A 19646-nucleotide genomic window follows, 5' to 3' on the forward strand; every position below is an offset into this window, starting at 1 on the left:
TACCTGCAATATTCACAAAAGTTCCAGTGAAATTTAATACAAACCTGTAAATATTTAAAATTAAACAAACAAACAAACAAAAAATCACACAATTATTCTATGAAAATTATCAAAATTTTTGGTGGGGACAAAACAAATTAAATTAGTGACACATTTTCTGAGATTTCCCTTAAAAATTAGAAATCACAATGGTTCAACAAAAAAAAAAAATCCTCTCAAACTCCACCAATTGTTCAAAACAATTCCCTTAAAATCAAAGTTCTTCAAAATTTCCAAGTGAGTCACCTAAAATTTCCAAACAAGTTTCCTCAAAATTTCCATGCTTGAAAAAAAATTACATTGAAATTCAAGCTGCCCAGATTTCTCTTATTAATTTCCTTTTAAAAATCACATTAGAATTCCCTACAGTTATTTATTTTTTCTTGTGAATTCTTCTAAAATTCCATTCAAATTCTTTGAAAAATAACAATCAAATTCCCTAAAAGTTTAAAAGTAATTCCCCCAAATTTCCAGGCAAATTCCATGAAAAAGCATCTCATTTCGAATTCAACAACCAAATGTACCAAATTTTTATCAAATATCTTGAAAATTTCCTGTGAATTCCACCGAAAAAAAAAATCAAGCAAATTTCCTAAGAAAAGTCATGAAAACCGTCCAAGCAAATTCCCCCTAAGTTCCTTGCAAATCCCTAAAAACAAAAAATTTTTTGAAAATTTCCAAACAAATTCTCTAAAATTTCAATAAAAATCCTCAAAAATTCCCAAATAAATTCACCAACTTTTTTTTTAACAATTTTCCCCAAATTTTTATGTATTTCCTTAAAAAAACACAGGAACATTGCAGGAAATGTCTAAGTTACGATGCAATTAAAACGAGAAAAGGTGGGCGTTTATATGATGTCTTCCTGTGATTAAAGTTAACATGATCGCATTTGAGACGCTGTTCTGCCTTCCCCGTGAACCCATGAAGTTTTGTCTGGCGTTCATGTGGTTACTGTAGAGGAAAACCGTTAAGAGGAAAAGGCAACGCCAAGAGGTGGTGTGTTCTCCTGGCTTTATTAACCTAAATACCAAAATGATTTTATCTGTATTTGTTAAATGCCACATAAAGAAACGAGAGAAGACGCTGAAGGTGATGATCTAGATCTAGATGACGCCTCGCCGTTGCTCCTGCTGGTCCACAAGTTTATTTGGTCTCTCCTCATGCACACTCACAAACAGCCTGGGTTGACCAGTGAGGTTTTCAAGGATAACAGCGTCTTGTGTTATATTGTTGTCGTTCTATTTTGTGAAGAGCTGATTGGTTCCTGTTTTCGTTTCCAGGGGAGCGTTTTCAGTGGTGCGGCGCTGCGTGAAGGTACTGTCAGGTCAGGAATACGCTGCCAAGATCATCAACACCAAGAAACTATCAGCCAGAGGTGAGGACCTGATGGAGGACTGCAGTACAACACAGACATAAACACACAGTGAAAGGTTGCGTATTTGATGCTGTCACATGATCAATGTCATTAACCAATGGGGAGAGGAAACTGTGATGTCAGCGACAGTAACAGTGGACACAAACTGGAACAAAGTGCTCCCGGTTTTAGACTGAGGAGATCCGCCTCAGTCACTCAAGGTTTTATCTCGAATTATTTTAGGGTCATCAGACCAAACCAAAATTTTTAACGGAATGATAGAACATTCCTTTACACATGTAAAGTCAATAGTTAGAGTTAAAAATGAAACTAAACTCCATGACCTAACATTCCTTTACACATGTAGAGTCAATAGTTAGAGTTAAAAATGAAACTAAACTCCATGACCTAACATTCCTTTACACATGTAGAGTCAATAGTTAGAGTTAAAAATGAAACTAAACTCTATAACATAATAACCTAACATTCCCTTACACATGTAGAGTCAATAGTTAGAGTTAAAAATGAAACTAAACTCCATGACCTAACATTCCTTTACACATGTAGAGTCAATAGTTAGAGTTAAAAATGAAACTAAACTCCATGACCTAACATTCCTTTACACATGTAGAGTCAATAGTTAGAGTTAAAAATGAAACTAAACTCTATAACATAATAACCTAACATTCCTTTACACATGTAGAGTCAATAGTTAGAGTTAAAAATGAAACTAAACTCCATGACCTAACATTCCTTTACACATGTAGAGTCAATAGTTAGAGTTAAAAATGAAACTAAACTCTATAACATAATAACCTAACATTCCCTTACACATGTAGAGTCAATAGTTAGAGTTAAAAATGAAACTAAACTCCATGACCTAACATTCCTTTACACATGTAGAGTCAATAGTTAGAGTTAAAAATGAAACTAAACTCTATAACATAATAACCTAACATTCCCTTACACATGTAGAGTCAATAGTTAGAGTTAAAAATGAAACTAAACTCCATGACCTAACATTCCTTTACACATGTAGAGTCAATAGTTAGAGTTAAAAATGAAACTAAACTCCATGACCTAACATTCCTTTACACATGTAGAGTCAATAGTTAGAGTTAAAAATGAAACTAAACTCCATGACCTAACATTCCTTTACACATGTAGAGTCAATAGTAAGAGTTAAAAATGAAACTAAACTCCATGACCTAACATTCCTTTACGCATGTAGAGTCAATAGTAAGAGTTAAAAATGAAACTAAACTCCATGACCTAACATTCCTTTACACATGTAGAGTCAATAGTTAGAGTTAAAAATGAAACTAAACTCTATAACATAATAACCTAACATTCCCTTACACATGAAGAGTCAATAGTTAGAGTTAAAAATGAAACTAAACTATATAAGAGATGGACAGAACATTTCTTTACATATGTAGAGTCATTAGTTAGTTAAAAATGAAACTAAAGTCTATAAGAGAATGACAGAACATTCCTTTACACCTGTAGAGTCATTAGTTAGTTAAAAATGAAACTAAACTCTATAACACAATGACAGAACATTCCTTTACACCTGTAGAGTCATTAGTTAGTTAAAAATGAAACTAAACTCTATAACACAATGACAGAACATTCCTTTACGCATGTAGAGTCAGTAGTAAGAGTTAAAAATGAAACTAAACTCCATGACCTAACATTCCTTTACACATGTAGAGTCAATAGTTAGAGTTAAAAATGAAACTAAACTCTATAACATAATAACCTAACATTCCCTTACACATGAAGAGTCCATAGTTAGAGTTAAAAATGAAACTAAACTATATAAGAGATGGACAGAACATTTCTTTACATATGTAGAGTCATTAGTTAGTTAAAAATGAAACTAAAGTCTATAAGAGAATGACAGAACATTCCTTTACACCTGTAGAGTCATTAGTTAGTTAAAAATGAAACTAAACTCTATAACACAATGACAGAACATTCCTTTACACCTGTAGAGTCATTAGTTAGTTAAAAATGAAACTAAACTCTATAACACAATGACAGAACATTCCTTTACACCTGTAGAGTCATTAGTTAGTTAAAAATGAAACTAAACTCTATAACACAATGACAGAACATTCCTTTACACCTGTAGAGTCATTAGTTAGTTAAAAATGAAACTAAACTCTATAACACAATGACAGAACATTCCTTTACACCTGTAGAGTCATTAGCTAGTTAAAAATGAATCTAAACTCCATAACACAATGGCAGAACATTCCTTTACACCTGTAGAGTCATTAGCTAGTTAAAAATGAAACTAAACTCTATAACACAATGACAGAACATTCCTTTACACCTGTAGAGTCATTAGTTAGTTAAAAATGAAACTAAAGTCTATAAGAGAATGACAGAACATTCCTTTACACCTGTAGAGTCATTAGTTAGTTAAAAATGAAACTAAACTCTATGACACAATGACAGAACATTCCTTTACACCTGTAGAGTCATTAGTTAGTTAAAAATGAAACTAAACTCTATAACACAATGACAGAACATTCCTTTACACCTGTAGAGTCATTAGTTAGTTAAAAATGAAACTAAAGTCTATAAGAGAATGACAGAACATTCCTTTACACCTGTAGAGTCATTAGTTAGTTAAAAATGAAACTAAAGTCTATAAGAGAATGACAGAACATTCCTTTACACCTGTAGAGTCATTAGCTAGTTAAAAATGAAACTAAACTCTATAACATAATGACAGAACATTCCTTTACACCTGTAGAGTCATTAGCTAGTTAAAAATGAAACTAAAGTCTATAACACAATGACAGAACATTTCTTTACACCTGTAGAGTCATTAGTTAGTTAAAAATGAAACTAAAGTCTATAACACAATGACAGAACATTTCTTTACACCTGTAGAGTCATTAGTTAGTTAAAAATGAACATCGGTGTCTTACGAGCTCATTCTGCCAGAGCTACCACTTAAACTCACAGATGTTCAACAGGTAGAGGCTAAATGCTAATGTTAGCTTTGGTTTGATGATAACCATACTTTGTTGGTTAGTAAGTTTTGTTGGTTGGGTTGGTGTATTCTATTTTTGTTGTTGGTTGGTTGGTTGGTTGGTTGGTTGTTCAGTTGGTTAGTCATTTGTTTATTTGGTCAGTCAGTTGATTTGCCGGTAGGTTGTTTGGCTGATTGATTGGTTTGTTGCTAGTTTGTTAGTCAGTTTTGTTGGTTCTTCAGTTGTTGGTGAGGCAGGTTGGTTGGTTGGTTAGTTGGTTGGCTGGCTGGTTGTTTGTTCATTTGTTCAGTCTGCTGCTTGGTTGGTTGGCTGACATTCATTCATTTGGTCCGTCAGTTGGTTTGCCTGTGGGTCATTTGGCTTGTTGCATGGCTTGTCAGTTTTGTTGGTTCTTAAGTTGTTGGTTGTGCAGTTTGGTTGGTTGGCTGGTTGTTTGTTCATTTCTTTGGTTGTTTGGTTGGTTGGTTTGTAATTTCTTTATTTGGTCAGCCAGTTGATTTGCCAGTGGATTTTTTGGTTGGTTGATTGGTTTGTTGCTTGCATGGCCAGTCAGTTTTGTTGGTTCTTAAGTTTTTGGTGAGGCAGGTTGGTTGGTGGGTTAGTTGGTTGGTCATTCATTCATTCAATCATTCATTGAGTCAGTCAGTTGGTCTACTGGTGGGTTGTTTGGTTGGTTGATTGGTGAGCTGCTTGCTTGTCAGTCAGTTTTGTCAGTTCTTTAGTCTTGGTCGAGTAGTTTGGTTGGTTGGTTGGCTGGTTGTTTGTTCATTTCTTTGGTCAGTCAGTTGGTTGTTTGGTTGGTTTGTAATTTCTTTATTTGGCCAGTCAGTTGATTTTCCAGTGGGTTTTTTGGTTGGTTGGTTGGTTGGTTGGTCAGTCAATTGATTTGCCGTGGGTTGTTTGGTTGGTTGACTGTTTTTTTGCTTTCTTGGCTAGTCAGTTATGTTGGTTGGTTGGTTGGTTGTTTTTTTTCCATTTGGTCAGTCAGTTGGTTTGCTGGTGGGTTGTTTGGTTGGCTGTTTGATTGTTAATTTCTTTGGTCTGTTTGTTGGGTGTTTAGTTGGTTTATAATTAGTTTATTTGCACAGCCAGTTGGTTTTAGGGTTTGGGTTGTTTGGTTGGTGTGTTGATTGGTTAGTTGGTTGCTTGGCTAATCAGTTTTGTCAGTTCTTAAGTTGCTGGTTGGGCATTTTTTTTTTTTTTTTTTTTGTTTGTTTGTTTTTGTTTTTTTTGATTGGTAGATACAAAGAGATTCAAAACGACACAAAATGTTGCACAAGAATTTGATAATACAATAGAATACAATAGGATAGGATACAAATGATAAAATATGGCAAGATACACAACTATAAAAAAGGATTAAAATTATACAAAATTATACAAGACAATAAAAAATGATACAAAATGATACAATACAAGATGATGTGATACGATATGATACAATAGATACAATAGATCCAATACCATATGATAGGTATAATAAATTCAGAATTGCAGTAATTCAGTAATGATTCAACACCATACCATAAGACATGACATGATATGATTGGATATGATGCAATATGAAACTTTATATACAATAGATAAGATAAGATAAGATAAGATAAGATAAGATAAGATAAAACAAAATGTTCTCCATCTCCATATTTTCATACTCAGATGTCACTTCTCTCTCTCGGTTCCATTGATTTGTTTTTTTATCACTGTTCTGGTTTTGAGAATCCCTTCGGTTGCTTAGCAACACCTTACAAGAAGGCAGAACAACGATGATCCTCATGTAAACACTCCATTAATTAATGATGATAGTCAGAGAGGCTCATACCAGTGGGACCCTGGTTTTTCTATAATGCACAGTAATCCTGATGGGATTTCCAACATTCAGCCTGTCCATAAATCTAAAATGTTCTCCATCTCCATGATGATAGTCAGAGATCTACTGTGGGCCCTGGTTTTTCTATATTTGTATAATTATCACTGATGGTTTTGAGAATCTACTTAGCAACACCTTACAAAGTTGAATTATCAGTGTGTGATAGTCAGAGATCTACTGTGTGTGTGGTTTTTCTATATGTGTGTGTGTGTGTGAGACATCACTGCAGAGAATTTCAGCACTGTTACATAATCATCTGTAAAATTATCAGGATGATAATAGTCAGAGATCTACTGTGGGCCCTGGTTTTTCTATATGTATAATTATCAGGATGATGATAGTCAGAGATCTACTGTGGGCCCTGGTTTTTCTATATGTATAATTATCAGGATGATAATAGTCAGAGATCTACTGTGGGCCCTGGTTTTTCTATATGTATAATTATCAGGATGATGATAGTCAGAGATCTACTGTGGGCCCTGGTTTTTCTATATGTATAATTATCAGGATGATGATAGTCAGAGATCTACTGTGGGCCCTGGTTTTCCTATATGTATAATTATCAGGATGATGATGGTCAGAGATCTACTGTGGGCCCTGGTTTTCCTATATGTATAATTATCAGGATGATGATGGTCAGAGATCTACTGTGGGCTCTGGTTTTCCTATATGTATAATTATCAGGATGATGATAGTCAGAGATCTACTGTGGGCTCTGGTTTTTCTATATGTATAATTATCAGGATGATGATAGTCAGAGATCTACTGTGGGCCCTGGTTTTCCTATATGTATAATTATCAGGATGATGATAGTCAGAGATCTACTGTGGGCCCTGGTTTTCCTATATGTATAATTATCAGGATGATGATAGTCAGAGATCTACTGTGGGCCCTGGTTTTCCTATATGTATAATTATCAGGATGATGATAGTCAGAGATCTACTGTGGGCCCTGGTTTTTCTATATGTATAATTATCAGGATGATAATAGTCAGAGATCTACTGTGGGCCCTGGTTTTTCTATATGTATAATTATCAGGATGATGATAGTCAGAGATCTACTGTGGGCCCTGGTTTTTCTATATGTATAATTATCAGGATGATGATAGTCAGAGATCTACTGTGGGCCCTGGTTTTTCTATATGTATAATTATCAGGATGATAATAGTCAGAGATCTACTGTGGGCCCTGGTTTTCCTATATGTATAATTATCAGGATGATAATAGTCAGAGATCTACTGTGGGCCCTGGTTTTTCTATATGTATAATTATCAGGATGATGATAGTCAGAGATCTACTGTGGGCCCTGGTTTTTCTATATGTATAATTATCAGGATGATGATAGTCAGAGATCTACTGTGGGCCCTGGTTTTCCTATATGTATAATTATCAGGATGATGATAGTCAGAGATCTACTGTGGGCCCTGGTTTTCCTATATGTATAATTATCAGGATGATGATAGTCAGAGATCTACTGTGGGCCCTGGTTTTTCTATATGTATAATTATCAGGATGATGATAGTCAGAGATCTACTGTGGGCCCTGGTTTTTCTATATGTATAATTATCAGGATGATAATAGTCAGAGATCTACTGTGGGCCCTGGTTTTTCTATATGTATAATTATCAGGATGATGATAGTCAGAGATCTACTGTGGGCCCTGGTTTTTCTATATGTATAATTATCAGGATGATGATAGTCAGAGATCTACTGTGGGCCCTGGTTTTCCTATATGTATAATTATCAGGATGATGATAGTCAGAGATCTACTGTGGGCCCTGGTTTTCCTATATGTATAATTATCAGGATGATGATGGTCAGAGATCTACTGTGGGCTCTGGTTTTCCTATATGTATAATTATCAGGATGATGATAGTCAGAGATCTACTGTGGGCTCTGGTTTTTCTATATGTATAATTATCAGGATGATGATAGTCAGAGATCTACTGTGGGCCCTGGTTTTCCTATATGTATAATTATCAGGATGATGATAGTCAGAGATCTACTGTGGGCCCTGGTTTTTCTATATGTATAATTATCAGGATGATGATGGTCAGAGATCTACTGTGGGCCCTGGTTTTTCTATATGTATAATTATCAGGATGATGATGGTCAGAGATCTACTGTGGGCCCTGGTTTTTCTATATGTATAATTATCAGGATGATGATAGTCAGAGATCTACTGTGGGCCCTGGTTTTTCTATATGTATAATTATCAGGATGATGATGGTCAGAGATCTACTGTGGGCCCTGGTTTTCCTATATGTATAATTATCAGGATGATGATAGTCAGAGATCTACTGTGGGCCCTGGTTTTTCTATATGTATAATTATCAGGATGATGATAGTCCGAGATCTACTGTGGGCCCTGGTTTTTCTACATATATAATTATCAGGATGATGATAGTCAGAAATCTACTGTGGGTCCTGGTTTTTCTACATGTATAAATATCAGGATGATGATGGTCAGAGATCTACTGTGGGCCCTGGTTTTTCTACATGTATAATTATCAGGAGGATGATAGTCAGAGATCTGCAGTGGGCTCTAGTTATTCTATATAGTTGCTGTGTATGCTGCAAAGCATTCACAGCATATGTTCTTATTTTGGCTCGCTTCTTCCACAACATTCAGCAGATTCAAACAATTCAAAGGCCAAAATATTCATCATGATTAAGACAACATTAGAATCCCCTTTCAATTAGATGGCATTCAACCCTTCAGAGATATTCATTTATTTACAAAAAAGTGGGACTATTAAAATTAATGCTTATAATATTCAAAATAGGCAAATTTTAACATTGTTCGATCCTCATTCATACTTCCAGTCAGAAACTCCACTAAAGTTTTAAAATATTCCCAACATATTCAGATATTTCAGTGTGAATCAGCTTCTTTATTTCATTCAGCCTTCCAATCTTTATTCCATGTTTTAGGCTTTCAGTTCATTTTCCCTTCACTTCAGTGGCACAGAGTGCTCAAGCATGAAATCTAACTAGTAACCGTCACAAGTAAACTGCTACTGAAACCACCAACACAGCATAGTTTTAAATAATCATAAAATACTTGATCGCATTAAAATTCCTTTTTTGAAAAGTCCCAGGAAAAAAACAGAGCCTGCGGATCTGACTTAAATGTCACCTTTATATCATGTATTTTGTCTGATGTACAGAAGGGGTGTCATGGTTTAACTGGTGTTGGATTTACAGGTATCACTGCATTAAACAGCGTCAGAATCACGTTGAGGACTCTAACCTCTGTATTCATCTTTTGAAGCCCAGCCCACTCAGCCCACTTCTGTTCTTCCCTGCTGTCTCAAAAAAAAGAAGGGAAAGAGCCAAAACATCCCCACCTACAACAAAATTCTGCCCTCTGCATTTGAAGATGATGTCACCAGAGCTTTTAAAACATTCTGTACTCTTCCATTGAAGATGATGCCACCAAAGCTTATGAAACATACAATTCTCCTCCTCTGAAGATGATGTCATCGAAGCTTATAAAACATTCCATTCTCTTCCATTGAAGATGATGCCACCAAAGCTTGTAAAACATTCCATTCTCCTCCTTTGAAGATGATGTCATCAAGGCTTATAAAACATTCCATTCTCTTCCTGTGAAGATGATGTCATCAAAGCTTATAAAACATTCCTTCCTGTTCCATTGAAGATGATGCCACCAAAGCTTATAAAAAATTCCATTCTCTTCCATTGAAGATGATGCCACCAAAGCTTAACATTCTATTCCCCTCCTTTGAAGATGATGCCACCAAAGCTTATAAAACATTCCATTCTCCTCAATTAAAGATGATGCCACCAAAGCTTATAAAACATTCCATTCTCTTCCATTGAAGATGATGCCACCAAAGCTTATAAAACATTCCATTCTCTTCCTTTGAAGATGATGTCATCAAGGCTTATAAAACATTCCATTCTCTTCCATTGAAGATGATGCCACCAAAGCTTAACATTCTATTACCCTCCTTTGAAGATGATGCCACCAAAGCTTATAAAACATTCCATTCTCTTCAATTAAAGATGATGCCACCAAAGCTTATAAAACATTCCATTCTCTTCCATTGAAGATGATGCCACCAAAGCTTAACATTCTATTCCCCTCCTTTGAAGATGATGCCACCAAAGCTTATAAAACATTCCATTCTCCTCAATTAAAGATGATGCCACCAAAGCTTATAAAACATTCCATTCTCTTCCATTGAAGATGATGCCACCAAAGCTTATAAAACATTCCATTCTCTTCCTTTGAAGATGATGTCATCAAGGCTTATAAAACATTCCATTCTCTTCCATTGAAGATGATGCCACCAAAGCTTAACATTCTATTACCCTCCTTTGAAGATGATGCCACCAAAGCTTATAAAACATTCCATTCTCTTCCATTGAAGATGATGCCACCAAAGCTTAACATTCTATTACCCTCCTTTGAAGATGATGCCACCAAAGCTTATAAAACATTCCATTCTCTTCAATTAAAGATGATGCCACCAAAGCTTATAAAACATTCCATTCTCTTCCATTGAAGATGATGCCACCAAAGTTTATAAAACATTCCATTCTCTTCCTTTGAAGATGATGTCATCACGGCTTATAAAACATTCCATTCTCTTCCATTGAAGATGATGCCACCAAAGCTTATAAAACATTCCATTCTCTTTTGTTTGTAGATATCACCAAAGCTTATAAAACATTCCATCTTCCTCCTTTGAAGATGATGTCATCAAAGCTTTTAAAACATTCCATCCTCTCCCTTCATCATGCAGACCTGTCTAGAAAAGCATTCTCTGTTAAGAAAGTGTTTTTTTTTCACTAGACAAACTCCAATCTATCAAACCTGATCAATACTTTGATCTCTGATCAATATTGTCTGTGTTTGCAGATCATCAGAAGTTGGACCGTGAAGCCCGTATCTGTCGTTTACTGAAGCACCCCAACATCGGTGAGTACAACTACAGTGTTTATAGCTTTAACGTGATGTCACACTATCATGGCTCCACCCCTTGTTGAGCAAGAATGCTTCCTGCTACTCTATATAATAGAGAAGATGAGGATCTTGGCTGACACCTACGTTTAAATCAGTTTAAATTTAATTGTATTTCATTTTTATAACTGATGCAGTAACTACAGAAGGCCATCAGAGAAAAATGCCAGAGGAGCAGAGGATTCATGCTGGTAGACTGTTGGCGAATTAGCACCTGTGCAGGGTCAGTTTCAATAACAGAGGCCCCAAACAGACACCTACGTGATCACAGTGAGTGAACCAAATATTCTGAAGCAACTCTTTTCAGGTCCCAAAGCCAGAGGACTACAGGACATACCCAAATGATAAATCTAAATCCCCAAATATCCAAAAGTCCTTATCATGCAGACTTGGTTATAAAAATGGATGCTCACCATTGGTGACATATCTGTTCTCCCGACTCAAATCAGATGTTAGGATTTATTGATCCATTTTACCACCAGTCTGTCCATAGGGATCTACTGTACTATCATTAGACTGATATGAACACATTTGGGGCTTTTTGAGCAGCTTGGACCTTGAATTTGTGGTCAGGGGTCCGCCTCAGGGAATGTATTTCTCTTAATCTCTTTGGATGATATTTTATTCACTCTTTACCCCCCATTAACATTCTTAAATTATTTAGAGGGGTCAGGCTGCAGATCTCCACTGTCAGGCCTCCCTCAAGGAGACCGGTAATGCTGCAGCCTAGAGACCTCTTATGTTGTACCCTCTTCTCTCATACCCTTTTACACCACGATCTCTCAGTGATTTTTCTGTGGATTTAGAACTGACCCTAACCCTAGCCTTTCCTCTACCCTGAGGGAGTAATTCTAACCAGCATTAGATGTATTCTGGTGGACTACAAGGGTTTGGTGCATTGACATGTTCATAGGATGCCTTACAGTGAAGATCTGCAGCCAGCTTGTGGAATCACTGAAAGGAAACTTTGACAAAATCCTCATATTAGATGCACACATTTAAGGATTATGTTTTAATACCTCTTGGAGCACAAGGCACCAGGTTTACCCTTTTGAAGGGTTAACTACCATGGATGAGTCATGGTAGTTGGTTGATTCAGGTAAACTATGCAGACAACCCAACGTCTATTGTACTCTGTTGTAGTGTCCTGATGGTCTGGATGCAGTGTGGCATAAACCTATCGACTGCAATATCAACATAGCTGCTGGAAACGTTGCCATATACCAGCTGTATATATCAGTCTACATCAGCTGAAAATATCAGTCTACATCAGCTATTAATATCCACCAATATCAGCTGTAAATATCAGACTATATCAGCTGTAAATATCAGACTATATCAGCTGTAAATATCAGACTATATCAGCTGTAAATATCAGTCTATACAAGCTGTAAATATAATTCTATATCAGCTGTAAATATCAGTCTATATCAGCTGTAAATATCAGTCTATATCAGCTGTAAATATCAGTCGCTATTAGCTGTAATTATCAGTCTATATCAGCTGTAAATATCAGTCTATATCAGCTGTAAATATCAGTCTATATCAGCTGTAATTTTCAGTCTATATCAGTTTTAAATATAATTCTGTATCAGCTGTAAATATCAGTCTATATCAGCTGTAAATATCAGTTGCTATCAGCTGTAAATATCAGTCTATAACAGCTGTAAATATCAGTCTATATCAGCTGTAAATATCAGTCTATATCAGCTGCAGTTGCTATCAGCTGTAAATATCAGTCTATAACAGCTGTAAATATCAGTCGCTATTAGCTGTAAATATCAGTCTATATCAGCTGTAAATATCAGTCTATATCAGCTATTAATATCCACCAATATCAGCTGTAAATATCAGACTATATCAGCTGTAAATATCAGACTATATCAGCTGTAAATATCAGTCTATACAAGCTGTAAATATAATTCTATATCAGCTGTAAATTTCAGTCTATACCAGCTGTAAATATCAGTCGCTATTAGCTGTAAATATCAGTCTATATCAGCTGTAAATATCAGTCTATATCAGCTATTAATATCCACCAATATCAGCTGTAAATATCAGACTATATCAGCTGTAAATATCAGACTATATCAGCTGTAAATATCAGTCTATACAAGCTGTAAATATAATTCTATATCAGCTGTAAATATCAGTCTATATCAGCTGTAAATATCAGTCTATATCAGCTGTAAATATCAGTCGCTATTAGCTGTAATTATCAGTCTATATCAGCTGTAAATATCAGTCTATATCAGCTGTAAATATCAGTCTATATCAGCTGTAATTTTCAGTCTATATCAGTTTTAAATATAATTCTGTATCAGCTGTAAATATCAGTCTATATCAGCTGTAAATATCAGTTGCTATCAGCTGTAAATATCAGTCTATAACAGCTGTAAATATCAGTCTATATCAGCTGTAAATATCAGTCTATATCAGCTGTAAATTTCAGTCTATACCAGCTGTTATATCAGTCGCTACTAGCTGTAAATATCAGTCTATAACAGCTGTAAATATCAGTCTATATCAGCTGTAAATATCAGTCTATATCAGCTGTAAATTTCAGTCTATACCAGCTGTTATATCAGTCGCTACTAGCTGTAAATATCAGTCTATATCAGCTGTAATTTTCAGTCTATATCAGTTTTAAATATAATTCTGTATCAGCTGTAAATATCAGTCTATATCAGCTGTAAATATCAGTTGCTATCAGCTGTAAATATCAGTCTATAACAGCTGTAAATATCAGTCTATATCAGCTGTAAATATCAGTCTATATCAGCTGTAAATATCAGTTGCTATTAGCTGTAAATATCAGTCTATATCAGCTGTAAATATCAGTTGCTATTAGCTGTAAATATCAGTCTATATCAGCTGTAATTTTCAGTCTATATCAGTTTTAAATATAATTCTGTATCAGCTGTAAATATCAGTCTATATCAGCTGTAAATATCAGTTGCTATCAGCTGTAAATATCAGTCTATAACAGCTGTAAATATCAGTTGCTATTAGCTGTAAATATCAGTCTATATCAGCTGTAATTTTCAGTCTATATCAGCTGTAATTATCAGTCTATATCAGCTGTAATTTTCAGTCTATATCAGTTTTAAATATAATTCTGTATCAGCTGTAAATATCAGTCTATATCAGCTGTAAATATCAGTTGCTATCAGCTGTAAATATCAGTCTATAACAGCTGTAATTATCAGTCTATATCAGCTGTAAATATCAGTCTATATCAGCTGTAAATATCAGTTGCAATTAGCTGTAAATATCAGTCTATATCAGCTGTAATTTTCAGTCTATATCAGTTTTAAATATAATTCTGTATCAGTTGTAAATATCAGTCTATATCAGCTGTAAATATCAGTTGCTATCAGCTGTAAATATCAGTCTATAACAGCTGTAAATATCAGTCTATATCAGCTGTAAATTTCAGTCTATATCAGCTGTAAATATCAGTCGCTATTAGCTGTAAATATCAGTCTATATCAGCTGTAAATATCAGTCTATATCAGCTATTAATATCCACCAATATCAGCTATTAATATCCACCAATATCAGCTGTAAATATCAGACTATATCAGCTGTAAATATCAGTCTATATCAGCTGTAAATATCAGTCTATATCAGCTGTAAATATCAGTTGCTATTAGCTGTAAATATCAGTCTATATCAGCTGTAAATATCAGTCTATATCAGCTGTAATTATCAGTCTATATCAGCTGTAAATATCAGTCTATATCAGCTGTAAATTTCAGTCTATATCAGCTGTAAATATCAGTTGCTATTAGCTGTAAATATCAGTCTATAACAGCTGTAAATATCAGTCTATATCAGCTGTAGATTTCAGTCTATATCAGCTGTAAATATCAGTTGCTATTAGCTGTAAATATCAGTCTATATCAGCTGTAAATATCAGTCTATATCAGCTGTAAATATCAGTCTATATCAGCTGTAAATATCAGTCTATATCAGCTGTAATTATCAGTCTATATCAGCTGTAATTATCAGTCTATATCAGCTGTAAATATCAGTCTATATCAGCTGTAATTTTCAGTCTATATCAGCTGTAATTATCAGTCTATATCAGCTGTAAATATCAGTTGCTATTAGCTGTAAATATCAGTCTATATCAGCTGTAATTTTCAGTCTATATCAGTTTTAAATATAATTCTGTATCAGCTGTAAATATCAGTTTCTATCAGCTGTAAATATCAGTCTATAACAGCTGTAAATATCAGTCTATATCAGCTGTAAATTTCAGTCTATATCAGCTGTAAATATCAGTTGGTATTAGCTGTAAATATCGGTCTATAACAGCTGTAAATATCAGTCTATATCAGCTGTAAATTTCAGTCTATATCAGCTGTAAATATCAGTTGCTATTAGCTGTAAATATCAGTCTATATCAGCTGTAAATATCAGTTGCTATTAGCTGTAAATATCAGTCTATATCAGCTGTAATTTTCAGTCTATATCAGTTTTAAATATAATTCTGTATCAGCTGTCAATATCAGTCTATATCAGCTGTAAATATCAGTTGCTATCAGCTGTAAATATCAGTCTATAACAGCTGTAAATATCAGTTGCTATTAGCTGTAAATATCAGTCTATATCAGCTGTAAATATCAGTCTATATCAGCTGTAAATATCAGTTGCTATCAGCTGTAAATATCAGTCTATACCAGCTGTAAATATCAGTCTATATCAGCTGTAAATTTCAGTCTATATCAGCTGTAAATATCAGTTGCTATTAGCTGTAAATATCAGTCTATATCAGCTGTAAATATCAGTTGCTATTAGCTGTAAATATCAGTCTATATCAGCTGTAATTTTCAGTCTATATCAGTTTTAAATATAATTCTGTATCAGCTGTAAATATCAGTCTATATCAGCTGTAAATATCAGTTGCTATCAGCTGTAAATATCAGTCTATATCAGCTGTAAATATCAGTCTATATCAGCTGTAAATATCAGTCTATATCAGCTGTAAATATCAGTCTATATCAGCTGTAAATATCAGTCTATATCAGCTGTAAATATCAGTCTATATCAGCTGTAAATATCAGTCTATATCAGCTGTAAATATCAGTCTATATCAGCTGTAAATATCAGTCTATATCAGCTGTAAATATCAGTCTATATCAGCTGTAAATATCAGTTGCTATCAGCTGTAAATATCAGTCTATATCAGCTGTAAATATCAGTCTATATCAGCTGTAAATATCAGTCTATATCAGCTGTAAATATCAGTCTATATCAGCTGTAAATATCAGTCTATATCAGCTGTAAATATCAGTCTATATCAGCTGTAAATATCAGTTGCTATCAGCTGTAAATATCAGTCTATACCAGCTGTTATATCAGTCGCTATTAGCTGTAAATATCAGTCTATATCAGCTGTAAATATCAGTCTATATCAGCTGTAAATATCAGTTGCTATTAGCTGTAAATATCAGTCTATATCAGCTGTAATTATCAGTCTATATCAGCTGTAAATATCAGTCTATACCAGCTGTAATATCAGTCTATATCAGCTGTAAATATCATATTGATCTGATGTGTTTTTCCTTGATGAGACGTTCAACACCTCGTCTGGTCATGTGAATCCTTGTAAAGTTCATTCTAATGGTTTGAAGTGTATTTTGCTTAAGCTTCACTCATTGGAATCTTGCCTTAATATCTTGTATAATTCAGACTGTCTGCAGGAGTTTGTGTGCTATTTTTGGTATTAAAGGAAATCAGTAAATAATCCAGAGTCATGATTGGCCAGCTCTGAGACTTTAAAATGATGGTTGTGATTGCTGTGCGAAATGTCTCTTCCTCTCACTTGTTCATATGTGCAGTCTTTGCAGTCTTTTCCTCGGGCTCAGTATGAACATGCTGAGAGTGGAGACATGCTGTCAGTGCTGCAGATGAAGCCTGTGGGCAGAATGTGAAGGCAGCAGCAGCAGCAGGATTTTATTCCTCACAGCTGAAGGGATCAGACCGAGTCGTGCTTTAAGTGGACACACAGCTCAACAGGATGCTTCTGTAGAGACAGAGATAGAGAAGTGAAGGCAGGGGCATAGCATGCATGTGCTTGTTATAAACACAGAACTGAGCTGTATGGATTGGCCCATTGTCATAGATCACCAGTCTAGCTGAAACCCCATTTATACAGAGCTTTAAGTTGGATTTATATCAGTGATGGTCATACAGGATCTAAGTGGTAATCCTGAATGCTTTCTGCAGACACACTTCAATGTGTGATGGGAACAGTTTGATACCTGATAGCTCAGACGTTACAGAGGTGGTCTGGGATGACTTCATCTGGACTGGATTGGTTGTGTAGATGCAACACATACTGGCACACGTTAAAGCACATGCTATAAAACCAGGTATAGCTGCCTGTATTCTGTTAGTAAACTAAGACCATGTCTTTATGTTCGTTCCACCTCATTCAGAGTGATGGGAATGTGACTGTCTTTAGAGATCTTTAAATATTTGTCTCAGACTGACAATTAGAGCCCATTTTTCATTTGATCTCTGTCTTTAAAGTTTATAAAACATTTCATCCTCTGCATTTGATAAAGTCGTCAGTGACAGTTTTCAAAACATTCCATCCTCTGCCTCTGATAAAGTCATCAATCAAAGTTTTCAAAACATTCCATCCTCTTCCTTTGATGACATCATCCTTTAGAGACTTTATTAGGCTGTAGAAACAGGGTTTTTGACACCAGGGTCATGTTGGTTCATCTCTCGTCCTCTTTTAGGAGTTGCACAGGGGAGACGGGGGGGGGGGGGTTAAGGGCCTGTTAGCAGCTGCTAATGAGATATTAGCATTCCTGATTTCACTGACCTTTCTCTGTCAGTGATGATAAAGAATGAGGCTGACTCCAGATTCAAGCTGCGTGTTTGTTTTTCCTCCTCTTTGGTTAATTTTACCCGTCAGAAGCGCCAGAAACATCAGAGCGCCAGAGTGTTTCATGTCAACCGATTGACACATGAGAGAGGCAGTGAGGAGGAGAACACCTGAATGAATAATTCACTGTTAGAGCGTCTGTTTGAAGTCAGGAAACACAGAGAGAGGAACACCAGCGAGGAGATACCTCTGCTGAAACACCCCAGAAGAACACAAATACTCCAATCAGGCCCTACCTGTACTTCAACTACTACTACTACCAGAACTACTACTGAAATACCACAGAACCATTACTCCATTTAGGCCATACCTGTACTACTACTACTACTACTACTACTACTACTACTAGAACTACTACTAGAACTACTACTAGAACTACTACTACTATGGCTGAAATATCAGAGAACCATTACTCCATTTAGGCCATACCTGTACTACTACTACTTCTACTACTACCTACAGTACTAGTACTACTGCTGAAATATCAGAATACCATTACTTCGTTTAACCCATACCTGTACTAATACTACAACTACTACTGCTGCTGCTGCTGCTGCTGAAATACCAGAATACTAATTCTCTAATCAGGGCAAACCTGTACTACTACTACTACTTCTAAGACTTCTTCTACTGCTGAAAAACCTTTGCCTTTTAAGAGAATGGCTGAAAGAGTGTAAAACATTCCATCCTTGCCTTTGAAGATGATGGTTTCCTTTAAAGCTTATAAAACATTCCATCCTTGCTTTTGAAGATGATGGTTTCCTTTAAAGCTTATAAAACATTCCATCCTTGCTTTTGAAAAGTATGTCATCCTTTAAAGCTTTTAAAACTTTCTATCCTTGCCTTGAAACAGGATGTCATCCGTTAAAGTTTTTTTAAACATTCCATCCTTGCATTTAAAGAGGATGTAATCCTTTAAAGCTTATAAAACATTTTATACTTGCCTTTGAAGAGGATGTCATCCTGTAAAGCTTTTAAAACATTCCATCTTTGCTGTATAAGATGATTCCATCCATTATAAAGGGAAACCCTTGCTTCTCGTCAGTTCCACACAGTTCTTCAAAAGTTGCCAAATTTTGCCTTCTATTTGTCAAAAATGTAGGGAAAAAGGCTCCAACATCCCCAGCTTTACCAACATTCCATCCTTTGCTTTGATGATGTCATCCTTGACCCAGCCGTACTTTAGGACAGAGAAATACTACAGGACACAACAACAGTTTACAATGCAAAATCGTGACATTTTTAAAGACCAAAAAAAGATGCTATTATTGCGATGAACTACAGAAATTCAGAGATTAATCGCGATTAAAAATGTCCATCATTAGACATCCCAAGGTATTACTCATTAGTAGGTCCAAATCAACCATATAACCATGGCAGCCATGTTCCTGTGATGTCACGTCCAGCATATGAAACTCAAATCATGTGTTAAAGTCAGAGTGCGGGAAAAGGCTGGAGCAGTTGTTCCCA

The 19646-nt window shown here is 35.3% G+C and overlaps 1 protein-coding gene across 2 annotated transcripts in view; it reads left to right on the forward strand.

The window, feature by feature from the left end:
- camk2a (calcium/calmodulin-dependent protein kinase II alpha) overlaps positions 1-19646 on the forward strand; it is a 44421-nt gene that overhangs the window by 2081 nt on the left and 22694 nt on the right. For both annotated transcript variants that reach the window (XM_041801123.1, XM_041801124.1), the window contains exons 2-3: positions 1323-1417; positions 11168-11227. In XM_041801123.1, the coding sequence (XP_041657057.1) occupies positions 1323-1417; positions 11168-11227 (155 nt within the window). The remainder of the gene's footprint in view (positions 1-1322; positions 1418-11167; positions 11228-19646) is intronic.

This window comes from Cheilinus undulatus, linkage group 12 (genome assembly GCF_018320785.1).
Source record: "Cheilinus undulatus linkage group 12, ASM1832078v1, whole genome shotgun sequence".
NCBI lineage: Eukaryota > Metazoa > Chordata > Actinopteri > Labriformes > Labridae > Cheilinus > Cheilinus undulatus.